The sequence below is a fragment of the Podarcis erhardii genome (genome assembly GCF_964252035.2).
Source record: "Podarcis erhardii genome assembly, chromosome: 7".
Lineage (NCBI taxonomy): Eukaryota > Metazoa > Chordata > Lepidosauria > Squamata > Lacertidae > Podarcis > Podarcis erhardii.
Window position 1 is genome coordinate 56,333,499 of NC_138511.1, and position 23,311 is coordinate 56,356,809.

The 23,311-nt window shown below is 42.8% G+C and overlaps 1 protein-coding gene across 2 annotated transcripts in view; it reads left to right on the forward strand.

The window, feature by feature from the left end:
- The window catches only part of PEPD (peptidase D), a 131,615-nt gene that overhangs the window by 73,306 nt on the left and 34,998 nt on the right, over positions 1-23,311 (forward strand). For both annotated transcript variants that reach the window (XR_014158968.1, XM_081872197.1), the window contains exon 10: positions 19,349-19,417. Coding sequence is in view for 1 of the 2 variants with exons in the window: in XM_081872197.1 (XP_081728323.1) it covers positions 19,349-19,417 (69 nt within the window). In the remaining variant the exon portion in view is untranslated. The remainder of the gene's footprint in view (positions 1-19,348; positions 19,418-23,311) is intronic.

A 23,311-nucleotide genomic window follows, 5' to 3' on the forward strand; every position in this document is an offset into this window, starting at 1 on the left:
TATGTACTGAGTGAATTTGTGTGAATATCATGAATGCTGAAGAGGTGGCATTTGCATAATGCATCTTTATTCTCGCAAGCAGACTTTTGTGAGAGAGCCTTTGACTGTGTTTCTGTGGCTTCTTCTGTCCTTCCCTCTCTGATTTTCTAACCAAGGAAAATGCTGGGGTTTTGTTAGTTTCCAGGATCCCCGTCATTATTTTGTGATTTGGAATATTTCATTCATGGGCTATAAAGCCTTGAAATGCTGGGTGTTCTGATGTTTACTCTGTTAATAGCCAATTCAGATCCCTAAAGTGAAAATAATGTTCAGAATATTAGAGTGTTTACGTGGAGAAAGCAATGATGGAACATCTTTGTTACCAGGAAAAATGCACAAGAATCAACTTATTTCTTTTCCCCTCCCTGGGCGATAGTGCCTTTATATAGAGAGAGGGGGGAATGTTAGATGATTTAGAAATAGCTAGATGGTGGCAAGGCACAAACTTTGGCAGGGGTAATATATAAACCTTATGTATTCAGGGGGGAACAGCTTTGCAAATAAGTCAGCAACTTACCGGTACTAGTCTGCAGACATTTTTACTAAACTTCCCTGCCCCACCCTTGCCTGTGTTTTAAAGAAAGCTCTCTCTTTTCTTTTCAAGCCTGGAATGGCAAATGTTATAAGGACCATCTGACTAGAAAAAGGCCAATAAATTTTCTGCATGCATTTGGAAGAGGCTCCTTGGAAGAGCCAAGAAATGTGTGTAATGACATCAGGATGCGGGGCAAATGGTAACATGCCAAGGGGAAGAGGGCAGCTTGCCATGGGTGCCTTGAAGGGCATACCCCATTTTCGTAACACCTATTGCCTTTGGATATTCCTCCAATTTGCCCAAGCAAATGCCACAAGTGACTAGGGCTGAGATGATCTTCTCATCTTGGAGTCTCTGAATGTCAAATAAGTGCAGAGACAGAATGAACACTAAGCCGGGGAGTTCGCAATGCAGGTGAGCTTGGATCTTGGATTTGTAAAATTAAGGTTGCAGTCTTAACCTAGATGATGTGGGATTCGCTTCCTACTTCTTTTTTAATCAAGGAAGCATTTAAAGATTATCTGTGAGGCCTATGGAGGTCAGGCAATATCTTGCAACTTCACATAATAAAAAGGGCAGTCATTGCTTTATTACATTTTATTAAACTTTATATCCTGCCAGTCAGACCAAACAAGACTCTCAATACAGTTTATCCAAAGTTCTACCTGGGGTGGGAGGCTCTTTAGATAGTAATGTGTGTTGTTTCGAAACGTAGCAAGCCAGTCCTGTTGCACATTTTGGGCACCTCCTGCTCATCTGTCTCTGTGAGGCTCTAGATTTCTGCCCCAGTGTCCTGCTCTGATGGTGCCACGGGTGTTTGCAACTTTCAGCTGTTTGAATAGAAAGGATAGTTATCCCTTTTGTGTGCACATCTGAATCCTTCATGAAGGGAATTCAGCTCCCGTATTCAGCTGAAAGTTTGTGAATTTATGCAGTTTTGCAGAAATTCGCTTGATTGGTACATCTTCAACTCAAAACCAACCTCTTCTGACTTAACCCCTTGGAGTCCTCACTCCTAAGCTTCTGTGGCCAATCTTGTTTGTAATCATCCATACCATTTCCTCTCTCCAACCCTGCTCTCCTTTCATGCGATGCATCATGACTTGCTATTTATTACTTTCCCTCTGGCAGGCTTTATCTGTTCTTTGGGTTCTCTAATGTGAGAGGGGATACCTCAGGCCTAGGGGCCAGCCAAATGCAGCTGCCCTTGGGACTCCTTCCAGGCCACCTCCCCACCACCACTAGCCCTTCTTTGCACCTGCCTTGAGTGTTTTTGACTGGCTGGGATGTGTCCTTGAACCCTGATAATGCCTCTAGCTTGCCTGGATGGGTGGTATGTGTACAAAGGTTAAAAAAACCAAACCAAAACCCTCTGGCTTCACCCATCACTGGCATGTGCCCCTTGCAAGGTTGGCCAGAAGGCAATGTGTCCCGCAGGTTGAAAAACATTCCCCACTCCTTCTATAATGTGCATTGATATGACAGGTATTAAATTCCTCAAAGCTTGTTCCTAGTAAAAATGCTATTTCGTAGTCAGTTATAGCAAAGGGAGAAAGTTGGTAAGGGAGAAAGAGACTACAGGATGTTGCACATTAATATACATTGTGGATTTTAGCTTTTTGTTTGTGACCTCTTATGGTTGTTGTTTTTTTAATCCGTTGCAGTCTCTAATCACTCCTTTTCAGAGTGTCTTGCTAGTGATTATATTGCAAATAGCAAAATTGACCTATTTCTCCCTGTGCAAAGCTATATGTCTGTGTTACATATGCATTTAGCAAAATATGTCATTTTGCAGCGAACAGTCTTGTGATTGTGCCTAACCAGTTGTGACAGCAAAAGAAGCTCGCCTTCAGAATTGAATTTTTAAAAGTTATTGGAAGGTCTCTCTGCTAGTTTTCACGTAATCTAGTCTAAATCAAGGACGACGACGCCACCCCCACCCCCCGGTTGCTGCCGTGGTACTGTAGCAGCTATTAATAATAGCCATTCTATACAGTTGCTGACTGAAAATCCATTTGCACTCTTTGCATCTAATCAGGGAGATCAAAGCTAGGGCTGAGCCAAAGAGCCAGAGGGTGGGGGGAGATTTTTATGAATGCATTTGTGGCAGTAGCAACAATCCATTTTGCCCCTTTTGAGAATTGCATTGAAAGATGGTGTCTGCCGATTCAGAGTGAGGGCAGCAATGGATCAGTCCAGCTAGGATCATCCCACATAACCAGTCCAGGAAGCGTTGTCTTCACTCTGCACTGGCTTTCTTCAGTGGCATTGGCATATTGTGGTGTCGCTAGTTAAGGTACATAATCCCTGAATGTCTGGAATTGGCATAGAAAGGGTGAGCATCCCAAGTAGGAAAAGGAAAATGGGAATCAGCAGAAGGAACACAATGGCACCCCCTGATTCCTACCCACCACCAAAACTGTTGCATGCCACATTAAGGAAAATATTTCAAAAACCCCTTGGGGAGGATTTTTCCTCTGTATTATCCCAGCATGGAGGATTCCCATCTATTGCTATCCTACCAACACTACCACCAATTTGTTTTAAAAAAACCTCTACTGTTATTTACTTATTTATTGCCCAACCCTTTCCACCATCTATTTATATTACCAGTCGGTCATAAAGCTCAGTCCCCCCACCAGAAGCCTGTAATTTCAGCATGCAGAAAATGCTTTTCAAAGTGAACAAAGCAAAGCAAAAGGTGTGTTATTTTGAAATTTCAATTTAATAAAACAAGTAGTTGTGCTAGCTTTAAAGGATACTTAAATTAGGCTGCTATTGATTTAAATCAGTATGTTTACTAGACCAGGCGGCTGGCTTTCAAAAGGGCAGTTTTGAGAGGTTCAGTTCCTCCCTCTATCCAAGACCCATTGCTGATTACTCTGTGACCCTCCATCCTGGTTAATTCTCGCCAAGACCAAACAAGGAGTCCTATACATGAAGCCATCCAGTTCTTCACTTGCCTCTGGAGGCACTTGGGCTTCTATTCAGGACCCCTGCTGAAGCTCTCCCTCTGGTCCAACATTTCACATACACTACAACTATATATTCAAAACCTATTGCCCAGATACTTAAGCCATTTCACCAACCCAAGAGCTGAGGACTCTGCATGAAATCTTTGAGCTGTCTGCTTGCCATTAGAGACACTCAGGCTTCTATTCAGGACCCTTGCCAAAGTTCTCTCTCTGGTCCAGCAGTTCCATCGCTCCCTCGGGAACTCCCCACTGAGTTTTGGCTTGCAAGGTCCCACCAAGGCTATCTCCTGTGAGTTCTTCTCTTCACCACAGTTGCTCTTCTCTAGCCAGTGATTTCAGTTCTTTGGCCCTTTTTAATTCACAATCGCCAAGTCCTCTTAAAGTCACATTGTCCCACCCCTGGCCAAATGACAATTCGCCAAAGCTGTCACCTACGCATGCGTTACGGCTGTCCAAACTGTACACACTGTGTACTTCCATGTGGTTGACCACTGCTTCAGTTTTCAAATTAGATGGAAGCTGGTTTGAGGGAAATTGCATCAAACAGAAGCTGCAGGATAAAGATGGAATGTGGCTAATGGCTTCATTGTCCTCTGTTTCAACACCAGTGGGAGCACACTGGAGCCAAAGTATATGGTGGTGTGTACATAATCTGGTCTGGGCTAGTTTCCCCCTTCTCTCCCTTCCCTGGGAAGCTATAGGTCAGCCTTCCCCACAGGTGGTACCCTCCAGATGATTGGGGCTCCGACTCCCATCATTCCCCTGAGTGTTGGCTATGCTGGCTTCAACTGATAGAATGAGCCAATCAAGATTTGGAAGAAGGCTGGCTGGGTTAGCAGAATGTGCAAACTAATCATTGTTGCTTTTTCCCCCACCCCGAAATTCTGTTTTCCTAATTTTGTTTCCGTAACTTCTCAGGGACAAATTGCCACTTGAGCTATTGCACAGGAAACTCGATTAGCAAACATTATAATTACTGTTTACTTAAAATAGACAGTGTGATGTTAAGCTCATTTTAAAATATTAATTATAATATTTTTCTCTGAACACGAAGGTATGCAATTCTGATCAGATCATAAGATCTAGTGAGGGTAAGTGGATTTTCCTAGCTGGTGTGACAGGCATTTATAAATATGTATATTCACATCTCCTGGCAGTCTTTGTGTAACTCTTTGGCTTGATGAAAGAACATATTTATTTTTAATTATTCAGAATCCAAACAAACTTAATGCATGTAAAGAATGCTTAAAACTACATCCATTGGATTGAGTGGGGAAGTAGAGAAGTTATATGCAAACCCAACCCCCACCCTCAACTGTTGGAAACTTTGTGGGACAGGCTCTGAGAAGAATATATAGGGCCCTGAACAAAAATCCTACTGACTGTTTTTCAACTGTCTTTTCTGCTTTCTGTTCTTGGCTAAAATCTCTCAGCATTCTGAGAGCAAATATTCTTATTACATAGAATTCAGGCCTATAGTACTATTTTACTTTCCATATCAGCAAGAAAAACTTTTGAAATTTATTTTAAGTATTAGGAACTACAGCAAATAACCTTTAAGTAGCTTGAAAGCCATGCCTTCTGATTTGCAAGTCTGAGGTGGCTCTGTGCATATCTAGATCTAGTTAGCTGTTGTTGACTGAATATATTATCCCAGCAACTAAGAAATTTGTTAGAAATCTAAGAATCCCAACAGCAACACCCAAGTTTGTAGCATGTTTAGACACTAGCAGTGAGGCTTACTTCTGAATAGGCAACCTGCATAAGATGTCATGGAGAATTATGATGGGATAGTCATACAAAAAGAAAATTGAGAGATTGCGTTTTCCATTTGGACCTGCTGCATTGTAAGGTTCATAGGTGAAAAATATGTTGGAAATCATCACTCATATGTCTCCCCACCCCCCACAATGATTTGAGTAGTTAGCTAGGTATCCATGTGGGTTCCAGTCAAAACTGTTAAAGAAGAAAGTGCTAAAATCAGAAAGCCAATAGTTCTAACTCCCATAATGATGTACTTGTTTGCTTCTGTTGTACATTCATTGGCTTTGAGTTTGGGCTAAGTGTTCAAAGATGAATTGCGTATTCAGGCCGTCCAGATGTCATTCTGAGCTGCCTGGTGTTAATGACTGATTGCATCTTTTCCATCGCCAAACTTTTTCCCTATGATGCATGAGCTCTCCGTAGGTGATGGTCTTAATGGCTGACAGCTCCCTCGGCCTATCTGTGAGCTCTCCAGAGTCATCCGTCTTGGGCCTGGCTTTCCAAAGAGTAATTCCATTGTATTGAAGCACCAAGTGTTTGAGATTCAGAAGACTATAAAATTGATTCTCCCATAAAGAGGTAATTTGTGGCAAATGGTGTAATCCTCTGGGCAGCCTTTCACTCATTCTGTATGTCCAGGGCTCCTAAGATGTAGGCAGAGAGAGATTGGAGGACCTCGCAGGCCAGTTGTGTTCCTGAAGTGCTTTCTTTTCTCCCACTCCTGGAACAGTAATTTATTATTTACCCAGAAGTGCACAGCTCCTTTCTCTTACTTAAAGGCAGCAATGAAAGAGATCCCCACAATACCCAATGCCCATTGGCCACATTGCTCTGCCTTCCCAAATTCCCCATGCATTGGCAGAAGGGAGCCCCTTTTTCCATTTTATCCATTTAACAAAATTTGTATACATCTTAATTGTAAAAAACCTCTAAGATGTCGACATAAAATATACATTATAGCTGCTGCATTTGAAGGTTGGGCCTTCACCACAGTTGGTGGCAGCGATTCTTCTGAGTATCTGCTGCTGGAGACCACGAGAGTAGAGACTGGTCTTCTGCTTGGTTCCTGCTTGAGGGTTTCCCACAGGCATCTGGTTGGCCACGGTGAGAACAGCATGCTGGACTAGATGGGCCCCTAGCCTGATTCAACAGACTGTTCTTATGTTCTTAAGGACAAGGTGGCAAGTTCTTACTGGCAGAGACAAAAGCAGAGTGAGGGAGAAAAGGGAGATGAGATGTGGCTGGACGGACATGTATTTGTGTAAGATGGAAACAGAGAGTAGTTTGGCTCCATCCTCTTCCATTCCTAGCCTCATCCACCTTTACTCACAGCCCTCCAAGGGAATCCATCCCTCAATGGGAAAAAGGTTACCCACTGCTAAACACCATAGTTGAAGTATATCCTTAAGTGAGTTGAAGGATATCTGCTTTTCTTCATGACCGGAGAGAACTGGGAGGTGACATTCTTAGTGACATCAGAGCTAGCTGGACCCTGCAATAGTCTTGTTGGTGTTACGTCCCTTCTAGATTGGTCCTCTTCTCCCATGATACACTAAACCTTGACAGGATGTGGATGGTTGTCTCCTTTTCAAATGATGGAAACATCTCTCCAATAGAATTCGCTACTTTCTTTTTTGGAAACGTTGACACCCAAATGATCTAACTGCGGATAAGGAGACTCCCTTTTCAGGTTAAACATGAAGACGCTGTCCTGCAAATGTACTCATTGGACCTGCTCAATGGATGCTTTTCGGTACTTCAGAACGATACTGAAGGACAAAATAGGTCTCGTTTGAACACTGTATGTGTCTATTTTTAGGTATTTGTTTAAAATACATGTCAGCACAGAGAAGCCCCCACTGTTTCCAGAACATCTCCTATGGTCTTGTTGGGGATGAAGGCCTGATTAGGATATGTGGCAGATACATTAATATAGAGACTTCTTGGGTCTGGCGGTGCAACATCAACTTTGAGAACTGGAAGAGTCCAGAATGGTTTAAACAGCCATAGTTGGCCAACTCTTCTGTACTGGTGATGGAAGCTTTCTTCTTTCTTTTTCCCCAAATGCATTGAAACAACTGAAGGATAGTAAGGCAACCTACGAAAATCTCTTCTGACACTTTATCAAGTACAGTGCAAGGAATGACTCATACAATTTTATGCTATAGGCATACAAGTTCCAGTTTCATCCTGTCAAGTCTCAAATCACTGATTGCAGTAAAACCTTGACACTGGAACTGCAGTGTAATATAAGTAACCATGCTGGTGCTGGCAGCATTTGGAAATACATTTAATAACTATAATTTATCAAGTGTGTTGGGCTGTCCCAGGAAACCAAAAATACCCATAGTAGTAATGTATAATGTTTAAAGGATGGATTATACATGAGCAGAACTGTGTGGGCCCTTGTGGTCATGCATTTGGAAATGTGTATTGTTGTGAGAAAATAAAACAAAAACAAAAAGTGAGTCTTTAAAGAGGGACTTTTGTCCAGATTCTTTTAAAAAAATAAATAACTACAGATCCCTCATGTTTAGTACCAGCTCTCTTGGAAATTCTGGCTATCTCTGGTATTTGTGTTTTGTTTTGTTTTGTTTTGTTTTGTTTTGTTTTGTTTTGTTTTGTTTTGTTTTGTTTTGTTTTTTTAGTATTCAACTGTTTTGTTGTATTGATTTTATCTGTGCTGTTTTAATGAATGGTGGCCTATGAATGTTTTAATAAACAAATGAGATTGAGCCACAGGTTTGAACTGGGAAGAAAATAAACAATTTGACTTGCTTAAATTGTATACTTTATTTGCAAATTCACCATCATCCTTGATGGTGATTGCTTAGGGTGTCATTTGCAAAACCTTTGCAAATTGATCATTGGAAATTAGAGTAGTTTCATATTTGAAATTTTCACTCAGACATACCAACATTTTATTACACTTAACCAAATCTGTATATAAAAATCCTACCTACAGTTTGGTGTTTTGAACTGATGGCTGAAGACAGACCTCGCCTGTCTCCCAAAAATTCCTTGATTGCATCCCACCCTTCTTTCAAGGGGGATAATTTTCTCTTTTCCTCCATGCACAACAACCCTACAAAGTAGGTCATTCAATGAACTCCATTCCTGAACAGAAATATGCAAACCCTTTCCCTCTCATCCACACTGTATATCTTAAGCTCTGTAGCACTTGCTTCTAAACTGTTCCTCTCACCTCAGAAGGCCCATTTCTGTCCCCACTTCACTATGCAACTTTTTCTGCCCTCATAATCTCAGAATCCCATATCTCCACTCTTGTCGAGAATGACATTATAAAATTATTATTAGGACTGTGCTCATGAAATGCTGATTTTTGATTGTGACCCAGAGGTTGCAGAGGGACCATGTTGGCCTGGGATTTATAGTGAGAATGCGAAATTAAACCAGTATAATTTCCTGCAGGAAAAATACCATCTATATAGTCTATTAATGCTGACTTCTGAATCTGAATATATTAGAAGCAATTACACAGTGGATAGCTCTGCGCATTATTAATTTGATTGAAAGGTTTTAAACACAGTGCATTACTCACTTGAAATCCCTAGCAGCCTATTGTCTGTCTTTACATAATTCCTAGTGGCCCAAACCTATCCAAACAGGAGAAAAGGAGATGTAAAATTAATGTATGGTTATTACTGAAATTACCTCATAAATTAGTTAAGTCCCCCATCAAGGTTAAAATGAACATTATTACTCTGGGAAGAAGGAAAAAAGAAGTCTCAAAGGCTTCCATTCTGGGCATTACTTTTATTGGGAAAGAGTTCTGTTTTGGAAACTGAATGGATAAGTTAAATATTCCATCAATAATTCTGATAGCGGCAGAGATGACAGAATGGGGGGAGAAGCAGAGAAGTGTTTTGTTCCATCGGACAGATGGTGCAGCGCCAAATTATTCTTTTGTTTCTCCACATTGTATTGCCATCTCATTGATGCCTCTCATAGCTCCTTCGTTCATCTTGTTTTATTTAGAGGATTTTCGCCCCACTCTTTAGCCGAAAAGATTCCCAGAGCAGCTGTAAGTCAGTCCCCGCCCTTAGGCTTGCAGTCTAAAAGACACAACACAAAAGTAAAAGAGGAGTTAGAGGGGAAAGCAAAATTGGGGGGGGGGGAGTTTGATCATGGCCAGCTGGGATGGAGGCAGTCCAGGTAGCCTGGTGCAACAGCTGCCTCCAGGTGACAGGTGAGGGATGTGCAAAGGCCGTCAATGGAACAGCCCTGCTCACCTTTTCTCTCTCTTGCACTCTGTCTTCTTCCGCTTTCCATTTCTCTCTCTTTCCCATTGTTGAAGGAGTCCAGGGATCACCAGTGTTTTGAGGACTAGCGGGTACATTTGGAGTTTTGAGAAAGTCCTGTGAGCACCATCAGTCACTAAATGTCAGCTCTGGGGTGTGTGTCATAAATGCCTGCTGTGGGGTGGATATAACACAAAATGGTGGTGCGTCTGAAAAAGCAGAAAAGGTGACAGGAGCCCCAAATGGGTGGGCATGCTTCCTCCAGTCTTGTTTATTTCTGAGGGGATATTTACTGAGACCTTTTTGCAGGCACCATAGGAGGTACTGGTGGGCTCCAAGTTGGCAATCCTTGAAATAGTCTTTAAGGTGGTGGTGGTGGTGGTAAGGATTTATGTGAGTGGTGGTGGGAAGTTGGTTCCTGTGCTCTTAATGTTCTTAATACATTTTGTAAAAATACAGTACAGCCAGAAGCCACAATAAACAGCCTTTAAGGAAACAAGGGCAAGAGCCTGCAAGAATAATTCAGTTTTATTGTGTGTACGCTGCCTACAGGCCAATTACCCAAAGTCTATAGAGTTAACCAGAGTAACATGCATGCATCAGATAACTTGCCATTGACACAGACTGATGTGAAATATATACAGTATAAATCTTACGCTGTCGGTTTGCTATGCATTTTAATATGTGCATCCAGAAATTTTAGCTCTCCCCCCGCCCTGTGCCAGAATAAAAATGTCTTCACTAGTCAGCGAAAGATAGCCAGAGGAAGGAGGGAGGGAGGGAGGGAGGGAGGGAGGGAGGGAGGGAGGGAGGGAGGGAGGGGAACCTGACTTCATGGGGTACATGACCTTGTTGGGGCAGCCAGTGAAAAAACCCTGGGTAGTATCCAACTAAGACAGTACTAAGAACAGGCCTATTGAAATGGGCATGGCTAACTTGGGCCTCTTCATTTCAGTGAGTGTGCTCCAACACAGCTGGATATGCCACCGTGGGTCGTGCCTCCACCCTGGGTGGGACATCCCACTGATCTTAAGAAATGGGCAAGATGGTACATATACAGTGGTACCTCAGGTTACAGACGCTTCAGGTTACAGACTCCTTTAACCCAGAAATAGTACCTCAGGTTAAGAACTTTTCTTCAGGATGAGAATAGAAATCGTGCTCTGGCAGCGCGGTGGCAGCAGGAGGCCCCATTAGCTAAAGTGGTGCTTCAGGTTAAAAACAGTTTCAGGTTAAGAACGGACCTCTGGAATGAATTAAGTACTTAACCAAAGGTACCACTGTACATGCAACCTTAAAATATTCTGGGGGTGCCCATTTCCTAGGTGCTGTTAGAAACTAGATGCTGGACTAGATGAAGCCCTGGTCTGATCTGGCATATTTCCCTGCCCCACAGTGCAATGTCGGTGAATAGGAAAAGGTTGTACCCATTCCTGTTTGGCATTTTACTCAAGGCAGATGCCCAGACAGGCTCAGTCCTTAAGCAGTGGACTTCTGGGGTCCCCTGATTTTGGGATAGCCCTAACCGTAAGGACAGTGGTGATGTGGCACTTCCGCACAGTGTTCACCTAAGCATGAGACTGTCACATGGCATGAATACGCATCATATTATGTGCAGGAGGTCAAAAGAGAGAGAGATTAAGTCTGGGGGATTCTGCTTGGCAAACTAAACTGCCCCCTCCAAGTGCTGTTTTGAACTGTGGCTGCACCTTGCCAAAAAAAAAAAAGAAAAAAAGTTTGCACTTTCTGCCCTTTTTCCCTAGCCTAATGCAGACATCAAGATTTCCCAGTCTCCAGGGTGTGGTTTAGAAAGTGGGCATACCACATGGCTCATGCAAGGCTACACACTCTTTCATGCTCCCCTGTCTCCTGTGTGTGCACACACTCCCAAATCTGCTCCTTTTGCAGCATTCACTATGGTATTAGAGTGTTGCATTAGAGATGGACCTGTAGCTCGATGCACCTCCTTTGCATGCATCTCCATGCAGGGCTGGAAAAGATCGCTGTCTGAAACCATGGAGCGCTGCTGCTGGACAGCATAACAAGGGTAGCCAATGTGGTGCCATCCAGATGGTGTTGGACTACAACTCCCATCAGCCCCAGCCAGCGTGGCCAGTGGTCAAATATGATGGGAGTTGTAGTCCAACAGTGACTACCTTTCGAATAGATAGTACTGAGCCAGATAGGCCAGGCGTCTTTGAGGTTGTTTTTTCTACAATCAACTGGCATATGAATCTTTATGAAATAAATACATAAAAGTCTGACTTGGGACAAGGCAGCTTCCTATCTGCACTGAACCTAGCCATGGTTAATTTTAAACCAGGGCTTAAAATCAGGATTTCAAGCAGGTTTGCAAACTGTTCCTCCATATGGGAGTGAATCTCATAGTTTAACTACCGTATTTTTCACCCTAGAGGACGCACTTTTTCCCCTCCAAAAATGAAGGGGAAATGTGTGTGCGTCCTATAAGGCGAATGCAGGCTTTCGCTGAAGCCTGGAGAGCGAGAGGGGTCGGTGCGCACCGACCCCTCTCGCTCTCCAGGCTTCAGGAAGCTATCTGCAAGCCTTGGGAGCTCCGCAGGCTTGCGGATAGCAGCATGCATCCCGAAGCCTGGGGCGCGCTGTTCAGATATCAGGCCTGGAGCTTCGTGCAGATATCGGGCAGCCCCACAAGCTCGGGGGACAGCGGGGAGGCGGAGCGCCGCCATCCCGCTGTTCCCCGACCTGGTTTGCGGAGTTGCCTGCATCCCGAAGAGAGATGCCTGCATCCCGAAGCCTTTGGGCAGATATCCGCAAGCCTGGGGAGACCGGCGTGACTTCCCGCGGGCTCCCTAGGCTTGCGGATAGCAGCCTGTTCTGGGGGCTGGGGGGGATTTCTTTGTCCCCCCCAAAAAAAACCTAGGTGCACCCTGTGGGCCGGTGCACCCTATGGGGCGAAAAATACGGTATGTGCTGCATGAAGAAAAGTGCTTTATTTTGTCTTTCCTGCATTTTCCAACATTCAGCTCCAATGAATGGCTCTGGGTTCTAGTGTTGTAAGAGAATGGCTAGCTTTGAGAAGCAGCTTCGTTTAAGGATTAAGTATCTTTTATCCATTGCAGCGGGCGAAGCTGACAATATTCACTGCATTCCTCTGTATCAGTGCATATGGGTATTAAAATGCCTTTATTTGGATCACACCCCAAAAGGAATTACTAGTGATTCATAAAGGGAGAGTATGTATTATGCTACATCTATTAAGGCATGTTTTATGTGTAACAGTAATTAAAATATAATTGAAATCACTATTTCTTCTAATTATTGGCTTAACATACTGCTTATTTAAAGAATGGGTGCCTATAAATGTCTCCTTTTTATATATATCCACGAATGGGTTCCTGGCAGCATCATAATTAAAAGAGGGATTAGTTAACATACAATTTAATCATTCTGTCATCAAAGGATTTAGACCTCATTAATTACATGTTAATAAATAGTTATGAATAAACAAAAAAAATCAGTATAAAATATGCCAATTGAGATTCAAAATTACAGTATTTAAAAACTAATAATGAAACAGAGCTGTGGGTCTTAAGACCTTTTGGTGTGGTCTCACTCTTATTTCATATTAAATTGAGTGTGAAATTGTGGCGTTGTGCTAGTATTTGTGGTTCTGTGTCATTGCTATATAACAAGCAGAAACCTATGGAAAAAATGTCTTGCGGGGGTGGGGGAAGGGACTCAGATGAACCACGTCCTCAGAGAGCCGATTCTGCCTCGCAACTTAAAGGATCATAGGTCTTCTTCCTCAGAAGTAGATTTCTGATTCTCCCAGTGATCGTTTAAGCCACAGTTAGCCAACATGGTTCTCCTCCTCATTTAATCCTCACAACAACCCTGTGAGGTAGGTTAGGCTGAGAGACAGTGACTGGCCCAAAGTCACCCAGAGAGCAGCTTCATGGCTAAGTAGAGATTTGAACCCTCGTCTCCCAGGTCTTAGTCTGACACACCATTAAGAAACCCATAAGCTACCCCTGCTTAAACCAAGACAGGATATTCTTCCTTGCAGTTTATATAATTATTAGCTGTGCATTTGGAGGGTAAATCCAAGACCAATTTCCACCCACAGTTTCCCTTTGGTACCCGGATAAATGACGTCAAGTAGCAAGGATGCTAGCTTACCTTCTGCTTAAATGCCAACCTGTTTTCTACTGTCTTCTGCTCATGTTCCGTGCCAGTATGTGGGCAATGCACTTGTTTACTCACCTATCTGTGATTTTTTTTTTTTGCGGGGAAGCGATGCCCCCAAAACCCAGCTTTTCATGCAAGCCAACAAGGTGACCATTATATTTGGAGACACACTCCTGCTGTGGCCCATTTTAGCACCCCACACATTGACAGACAGTACACCTACTTTACTAAACACTCTAGTTTGGAATATACCCACCTGGATGGACGAGAGAAAATGTCACTGGAGCCTTTGGCAACTTAAGTGGCCTCCAGCTCTTTTGGACTACAGCCCCCATAAGCGAAAACATATGGAGGGAACCAAATTGGCAAGGGCTGAACTGATAGAAGGATCCATCAAGTGATGCTATCTGTGGTATTGGGGGATCTTGCTGTTTGACTAGGGAAGATGATTTACAATCCTCTTACACAATTAAAATGCCAATTATGCCTCACCCACCTCTCCCCTCTCTTAAGCTTAAACGATCTGTTGATTTTGTTGTCCGTAAATCACCCTTGATAGATGTCCCTGGGATGTGTTTTGTTTTCCTTTTAATTTATTAACTCCGAGCTGCCATTCTTCCCCCACCCCCCTGTGGCACCTGTCCGTTTTCCAATTAAGTTTTGTCTCTCAGAGAACGTCTCTCCAGTTTCTGTGTGTTTTGTAGAAAAGAAGGGGAAATTGCATTGGTTTCTACTGCTTGGGTTTGAAGGTTTATGTACCATCCCTGCTTTAACTACAGTTTCCCTACAGAGTCAGAACGGTTTCAGAGAGAGACAGAATTAAAAGTGGTTAAAAAAGTAAAGTACCTAGGGGTAAACATAACAGCAAAAAATCTGAGTCTATTTAAGGATAACTATGAAATATGTTGGTCAGAAATTAAGAGAGACTTAGACAGTTGGACAAAACTGAAACTTTCTTTGTTAGGCCGAATTGCTGCTATCAAGATGAATGTATTGCCAAAAATGCTGTTTTTGTTCCAAACACTGCAGATTGTGGACAAGACGGAGTGCTTCCGGAAGTGGCAGAGAGACATCTCTAAGTTTGTCTGGCAGGGCAAAAAGCCCAGAATTAAGTTTAAGATATTAACTGATGCGAAAGAAAGAGGGGGCTTTGCCCTGCCAGACCTAAAGTTGTATTATGAGGCCGCAGCTTTCTGCTGGCTAAAAGATTGGCTACTTCTCGAAGACACTGACGTATTGGACCTGGAAGGTTTTAATAACGCTTTTGGTTGGCATGCATACTTATGGTATGACAAGGTTAAGATCAATAAGGCCTTTAAGAACCATATTGTCAGAAAAGCAGTGTTCAATGTCTGGACAAAATATAAAGACTTATTGGAAAACAAAACTCCAAGGTGGCTTTCACCTCTGGAAGCTAAGGCCCGAAAAAGACCCAATATGGAGGCCAAATGGCCAAAATATTGGGAAATACTAGAAGAAGATGGAGACAATTGGAAATTGCAGAGTTTGGAGAAATTAAAGGATAAAGTGCGAGACTGGTTACACTACGCTCAGATTAAAGAAGTCTTTAAAAATGACAAAAAGTTAGGGTTCCAGGTGGAGAAATCGAAATTGGAAACAGAACTGTTAGAACCTAAGACTAAGGTACTTTCAAGAATGTATAACTTGCTGTTAAAATGGAACACACAAGACGAAACGGTTAAATCGGCTATGATAAAGTGGGCACAGGACATTGGGTATAATATCATGTTTGAAGACTGGGAAAGGTTGTGGACCACTGGGTTGAACTTCACTGCTTGTAATGCTTTGAAGGAAAATGTAATGAAAATGATATATAGATGGTACATGACCCCAGTTAAACTTGCCAAAATATACCATCTGTCTGATAATAAATGTTGGAAATGTAAAGAAAATGAAGGAACATTCTTTCACCTCTGGTGGACGTGCCCTAGAGTGAAGGCTTTCTGGGAAATGATATATAATGAGTTGAAAAAGGTATTTAAGTATACCTTCCTTAAGAAACCAGAGGCCTTTCTTCTGGGTATTGTCGGCCAGAGGGTGATAAAGAAGGACAGAACTTTTTTCTTGTATGCAACAATGGCAGCAAGGATACTCATCGCTAAATATTGGAAAACCCAAGATCTACCCACACTGGAAGAATGGCAGATGCAACTGATAGACTATATGGAACTGGCTGAGATGACCGGCAGAATCCGAGACCTGGGAGAGGAGAGGGTTGAAGAAGACTGGAAGAAATTCAAGATTTATCTACAAAAATATTGTAATTTGGTTGAATGTTAATAAGGATGCTAGATCACAAACAATTGAGCACCATCTAAATAGTTGGAATTAGGATGATAAGTGAGACTGAGGAAAATATAAACTTTTTGGAGAATTATTAAATTATATTTAAATGAGCGGGACATAAGAATGCAAACAAGTTGATAAATTGCTGGCAAAAATTTATAATGATGTAAGTGGGAGTGGGAGACGTGAGGGAGTCCAAAGAAGTTATGAAATTATGTTATGAAACATGTTATATTGTTTACTAATTTTGCATTTGTATTTAAAAATCTCAATAAATATTTATATATATATATATATATAAAATAACTACAGTTTCCCTATAATTGCTGACCATCTTTCATGTAGGCCAGTACAGACATAAAATTGTGGATGGGACATTGGCTAAGCCGTGGTTTGTAGTTTGTGGTTTGTCTCCCAGCCACTCAGGTCTCCTTGGCTTGGGGAGTCCTTGGGCTGGTCAAACAAACCATGGTTAAGCAAGCCTGTTGGGTTTGGACATAATGCCAAACCATAGTTAAAGCAAGCCATGGTTTACAAGCTAACAAGAAACCATGGTTAGTCTGCTTGACTGGGTCCAAAAGTTAAGAAAAACCACATAGGCAAAACCAACCATGGCTTAGTGTTACACATGAATTGGGCCATGCAGAACATGTGGCTGAGTCCTGCATTTCTCCCCCTCATATTTTTCTGTCTTATGTGTAAATCCCCCCTCTTCCTCTTTTAGAGCTGACTTAAATCTGCATCCAGCTTATTCTAGCCGTTGTTGGATTCATGATCAAGCTTGTAGTTGAGGTTAGGCACTGTCATGTAAGACTGGGTATATCAGAACAGTGGCTGCTGTTAACATCAGTGCAGGACCAAATGCTGTAATGTGAGCCCTACTGAGATGTGGAAATTGCATGTCTGAGGGGTGCTCACTGGGATGAGTGTGCTGGCTTCATGCTCCGCAAGTTGGAGAGTAACTGTGTGACATGAGGAGCCAACCTCTGCTCTTGCGAGCTCCCTCACTGCTCCCCAGTTTTCCATGGTTTGACATCACAGAAATGCAAGAGATTTCTCTGCTCCAGGCAGTTGCATTTCAACTCCCACAGGGTGGTGGTGATGGAGGTGAACAGCCAGCAGGTTCATCTGCACGCCCCACTCCTCACAACTGGAACCCCTACGCTTCTATAACACCCGAATAAAGGCCATGGTGACCTCCGAGGGTGTAAGAGGGACAGGATTTTCACATTAGGTGGGAGAACAACCATCAAACAAATATTCAGACCATCCAAGGACATTAGATTTCCACTGGGCCACAAAGGAGGGTGCTTGTAAGTGTGCTGTTCAGAAGCAAATACATTGTCTCCTCATCATACTATGACTATCATAGCTCGTGTCTTCAGAGCTGGTTCACCATGAGAATACCAGGAAAAATCATTCGGATTTTAATATTTTTAAGTTCAAGGTTGCCAAATGTTCCTTGTGCTGTAAGATGCCTTTAATTTTAACATGCTTCTAAAATACTTCAGAACATCCCAGTCCCTCAGAACATTGTGGATGATGTACCAAAGCTTTGCAGCGCCTCGCACTTTTGAAGCATTGCACTGTCGACCCAAATGCTTGTTAAGAGCTTAACTTGTTGACATGCTTGCTCCAAATTGATCTCTAGAGTTTTCTTAAGATCTGGGCTCTAAATTTAGCTAGCTGTTTCCATTTGTAGCACATTATCCGAGCCAGGCTACTCACCATGATAACTTCCTTTGATTTATTATTATTATTACTACTATTATTTTTGGAATCCATATCTCCAGTAGACTTATGAAATTCTTTCATTTTCCTAACTCCTGCCTCTTCCAAGGAAATGATTAGGAATCGTAGGCAGAGCCTGTATAAAATCGGACCCTCCTTTTAAGTTAATCAGTATAACCTTCCCGTACTAAGAGGTGTCACCCTCAGCACACACTGGCTATTGATCAGATATAGCCAGAGTGAACTTTTCTTCCTTTGTGTTGCTAAGGAGACATGTCGGAAGCACTACTACTTTTTAGTTATGGATGTTATTAATATTAATAAGGTATCTAGTAGCTTCCGGTTCCTGTTTCATGCTGGTGGCGTTTCCATTTTCTTTTCATTCCTATTGCAGAGTTTTGTTGATTAATGATGTCTTAGCAGTGCTCCTTTTGGACCCAGCTGTTCATGGCTATGATCCTGTAACAGAAAGTTTATCTAGAAGCACAGCATGCTTTGCCTATAACATCCTGGGCAGATGCCTGTCAGGTTTCCCCAAAAAACATTTGTGAGGTTCAGCAACCTGTGAAATGTGGCACATTCATCTCTTTGATATGTGCATAATAGTGTTGGGACTGTCCATCCTAATGTCTCATTAAGCAGTTAGATATATCTAACCGGGTGTGTAGCTGAAGCAATATCTTAAATGTCCGTCTAATAGCTTGCATTTGTCGCAGCAGCTGCCAAAGGCTTGCGAACGTCTCTGAAATCTGAATGGGTTCCATTATCACTCCTTGTTAATGAAATGATTTTAATATTACAACAAATGAGGTCTTCCCCCCTCCCCCCAATCCTTTCACTATTAAAAGGGAATTGGATTGTAATTAGAGTATATTTCACCAAGACTGAAAGGGGCTCTAATATGTGCTTGACTCTTAAAGCAGTTAATCCTATATTAATTGTACTTTGGGTGCATCTGTCCTTGCCTGATGGCAAAGCATCCATCATGTCCTAGGGGATGCTGGAGTTCTTGGGAAGGCGGAAGAGCTCCTCCTGCAGGATGCCTATATCGTCACCTGAAGAGACGGGCGGTTCTTTGCTTCAGGAAGTCTTTTGAGAGAGAGATTGCTTCCTGCAATGGACTCCTCCTGCAACTTCCCCTTTCCTCCCACTCTCACCTGTGGTCAAAGAAACTTCAGGGTTTGGGAACAAAAAGAGGGAGAAGGAGGGAGCTTCTTACTTTCCAAAGCAAAGCAACAACCTGGGGGGGGGGGGAGACAGTCGGCTTTTGGTCATCTCTTGAATTGTTACTTGTTTAGCTCCAGTGACAGGTAAACTTTGAAGGTTAGGGGATGGATTTGCTCCTGCTGAAGCTTAAATAGACTTTCTTTGCAATTCTTCTTCTAGTTGTTTCTCTACCATTTTCTTCAGGCACCTAGCGAGCTCAAGAGATGGGATGATGAGTTGATGTCTGAGCCGGGCAGCAGAGAACAAATAAGTCCTGGTTCTTTCAATGTTGCATTGTTCGTTGCATTTTTTGTTTGGTCCTCAACAATTGATTAACTTCTGTCTCCTTTGTTTTGCAGCCTGTTTCAGCACTACTGCTACAAACGCGGCGGCATGCGACACACTTCCTACACCTGCATCTGTGGCAGGTAAGCCACCCCAGTCTTCATTTCCCATTGAGTTGTATCAGTATCACTATCAAGCTCAAGTCACTTCAGAAACACATTTAGAAGCATTCAGTAAACTCTGCTTTATTTAACCACAGATATTTTAGGAAGAAAGCCCCATGGCTAAACTGGCATGCATCTTGAGGGTGAAGTAAGGCCCATAGCATCAAATGGTGGGTCTTCTTGGTGGCTGCATTTGATTTGGCTTTGACTGTGCACACACATAACCTTAACCATGGTTTAGTTCAACAAGCAATGTGTCATCTCACAGGCAAGCAAACAAGCCATGGCTTTTTATTTTTATTTTTGCCTATGGTTTCCAGCAACTGTTACTCAGAGGCATAATGCCTCTGACAGTGGAGTCAGCATAGCCATTGTGGCTATGAATTTGCCTAATCCTCTAGGTCGGTGGCCATCACTGCCTCCTGTGGAGATGAGTTCCACAGTTTAACCATGTATACTGCATAGAGAACTCTCTTTTATCAGTTTTGAATCTTCCAGTGTTCATCTTCATTGGACGTCCCCAAGTTACAGCATTATGAGACAGGGAGAAAAACATTTCTCTATTCACGTATAATTTTATAAACTTCTGCCATGTTGCCTCTTCTTCACCTTTTCTCTAAACTAAAAAACCCCAAATGCTGCAATCTTTCCTCATGGGGGAGGTGATTCATCCCCTCGGCCATTTTGGTTGCCCTTTGGCTGCAGACCATCCTTCTAATTTAACAAAGTTCACTTCACTGAAAGGGGTCAGGTGCTAACAGGACACACGAAATGATACTTCCCCACAACCTCTTTCTCCTCACTTTGACTGCTCTCCCTCTCTCTTGCATGCAAAGGTGTGGGAGAGGCCCCTTTTGGACAAAGCCTATTCTCTCTCCAAGTCACACTTGAAGTGGTTTGTTCTGCTTCATGGTGCCTTAATGTTCACTGTAGGATTTTCCTCCTGCAGTAAGCCTATTTGTTACAGCTTCATCTTGCCCACTAATGTCGCGTTTTTCACTCTTTCTCTCAGAGTTCACAGCTCTGCTGATGTTGCTTCTTCCTTGCTAATATTTAATCAGAAGCATGAACCTGACCTTTTGAAAAAGAGACTGTGGGGTGGCGAAGGGGCGGGGGGGGGGAGAGAGAACACTTCAGGTTAGAAGCCATGTCCAGATAAGAGATGCCTCTGGATAAGTGAAATTTGCTCTGCATGGCTTTCGCCCTTTTACTCTAAAACTTCTGGCTGTGTTCCCATGTTGTTGTTATTTTCTGCTTGTGGAATGCTCTCCCCAGGGAGGTTCATCTGGCACCTTTGTTACATATCTTTAGGCGCCAGGCAAAAAATTCCTCTTCTCCCAGGCTTATTAAACAATCTGTGGCCTTTTAAACTGTGAGGATATCATGGGTGGGGGTCGCTTCTCATTGCTAACTGGCTATACCTGGTGGATGTGGAAGGCCACATCAATTGGAGGGCCATAGCTGTCAACTTTCAGATTTGAAAATAAGGGATCAGCAGCCTCAAAAATAAGGGATCAGCAGCCTCACCTGTCCCAGGGACAGTCTACGGGATGTCTAACAATCTGGGATAGCAGCGGGAAGCAGCGGGAAACGGAGCTGGAATAAGGGAATTTCCCGCAAAAAAGGGAAGGTTGACAGCTATGTGGAGGGCACCAGGTTGGGGTTGGCTGACTGTGCATCTTGGCTCTTGACAGGCCACCTTTTTCATAGTTTTCCAACTTCCTGGCAAAAAGCTCAGCGGAACTCCGCAGTGTCATCATTAAACCGCCAAGTTGGTTCAATAAAAATAACGTCTTGCTGATCAATAGTTCTGGAAAGAAGGAAATGGAAGTTCGATATGATTTTCAGAAGACTCTCTAACAGCCCAGCAGAATAAAGAGACATGCATGGATGGCTGAATGGTGCCATCAGCACTTAAGTTCCTTCATACATATTTAATCTGTGATTAATTGATTAACTTATTATATATATAAAAAGCATCCTCTTAGTGTTGATAAGTGACAGGCAGGTTCTCCCCACTCCACCCAGCTCACATTGGATTTGCTGGTGCTAAAATAAGCCAAGTTATTACATTTGAGGGATATATCAGGGAGTCAAGTGGGCTCCACAAAGGGGGAGTGGGCACTCTAGGGCGATCATATCAATGACCCAAGCCATTCAAATGTTCCAGAGGTCGGCCAAGGCTTTGACAGGAGCACTGGTCATATCAGCCAGAGAATCCCCCAGAGCCGCCTGGAAACTCATTGAAGCCATCAGCCTCTCAGGGGAGACCATGCTAATAGGTCCTCCACCTCTGCCGAGGAGGAAAGGTGCTGAGAGCCTAAATCTCAACAGGAAGCAGTCTGACCATGACAAGGGACTGATGCCAGTATCCCCCCCGTTCAGAACACCCTCTTCCTGCCCAGTTGAGAAAACGAGGTCCAGTGATGACCTATTGGGACAGCCCCATGGTTGTCATGGCAACCATGAAGTCCTGAGCCAACCCAGAGCCAGTCACCTAGGCAGGGATGTTGAATCCCCCATAACCAGCAGCCAGGCAGTGGAGGGAAAGTCAGGCTTTCATGTCATTGGTCCAGAGTTCTTTAGGTGTTTAGTCCAACGATTGTAGTTTAACATTCACTTGGAGGACTACCGGTATCACAGGTAACACCACCACCACCTGGCTGTCCACCTTTGGAATGCAGATCTTATCCTCAGACTCTGTGTTTGCGAGACTGTGCATCTCTGTCTATAGATCTTTACAAAATTGCCCTTTTGCATCTGAGGTTTTTGCAATTGCCTTTAGAATTCCATACCTTTTTAACCGTCAAGAAAATCAGTGCATGGGGGGAGAGAGAGCACAGAGTGCCCAAAGGACAGTTGAGTAAAAACAAAGATAATTTATTTTTTCTTTTCGCGTTGATGTAATCAGTTCGAAAATATTTGATATTGTGATAATTGTGCAATTAAAATTCTCGCTAAACTGTATTACAGCCCTGCTTTGTATGCAGCCAGGCGGGATCGCCAGCCGTCCATTCCATTTACACCACTCTCCCCCTGGAAATCTGCTTGTAATGCAAGCTGACATTTTTAATTTTCTCTTCATTTCCTAATCCTTGATTAGTAATTGTCTAAGTGATGTTCACACCAGGGCAAAAAGCATGAGCATTAGTGCAGCAAGCAGCACATCAGTATTATAACCCAGAGGTCATTAGTAAACTAGTGTGGTGTAGCGGTTAGAGTGTTGGACTATGACTTGGGAGACCAGGGTTCAAATCCCCACACAGCCATGATTCTCACCTTCAGCTAGTCACTCCTTCTTAGCCTAAAATCCCTCAAAGGGTGATGGTGAGGATAAAAATAGAGAGGGAGACAATAATGTCCAGCACTGTGAGTTTCTTGGAGAAAAAATGGGATGTACATGCAATAATAACTATAATTAATTTGATCCTCACATGGGGCAATAAAATTAATTTGCTCCTATATACCATGATCATTAAGGGTTTTTTGCCAGGGTGAGGCTGATCCACTGCTGACTCCTGCGATCAAGACAGAGAGAGAGAGACAGACAGTGCTTTTTTCTGGGGGGATGCAGGGGTACGCAGACCCCTAAACATTTTGTGAATCTTTGTACTTTGGTCCATTTACTATATTTATTTTTCCTGATTTGAACTATGAAATGGTGATTTTCTGGGGTTAAAATGAGAGTACCCATAAACATTTTTTTATTTAAAAAAGCACTTTATATAGATATACATAGATATAGATGTATATGAAAGAAAGATTGATCTTCACACAAGATGAAGATCAGCATTTTGTCTGAATAATTATTATTATTTTATTATTGTACCCCGTCCATCTAACTGGGTTGCTCCAGGCACTCTGGGCGGGTTA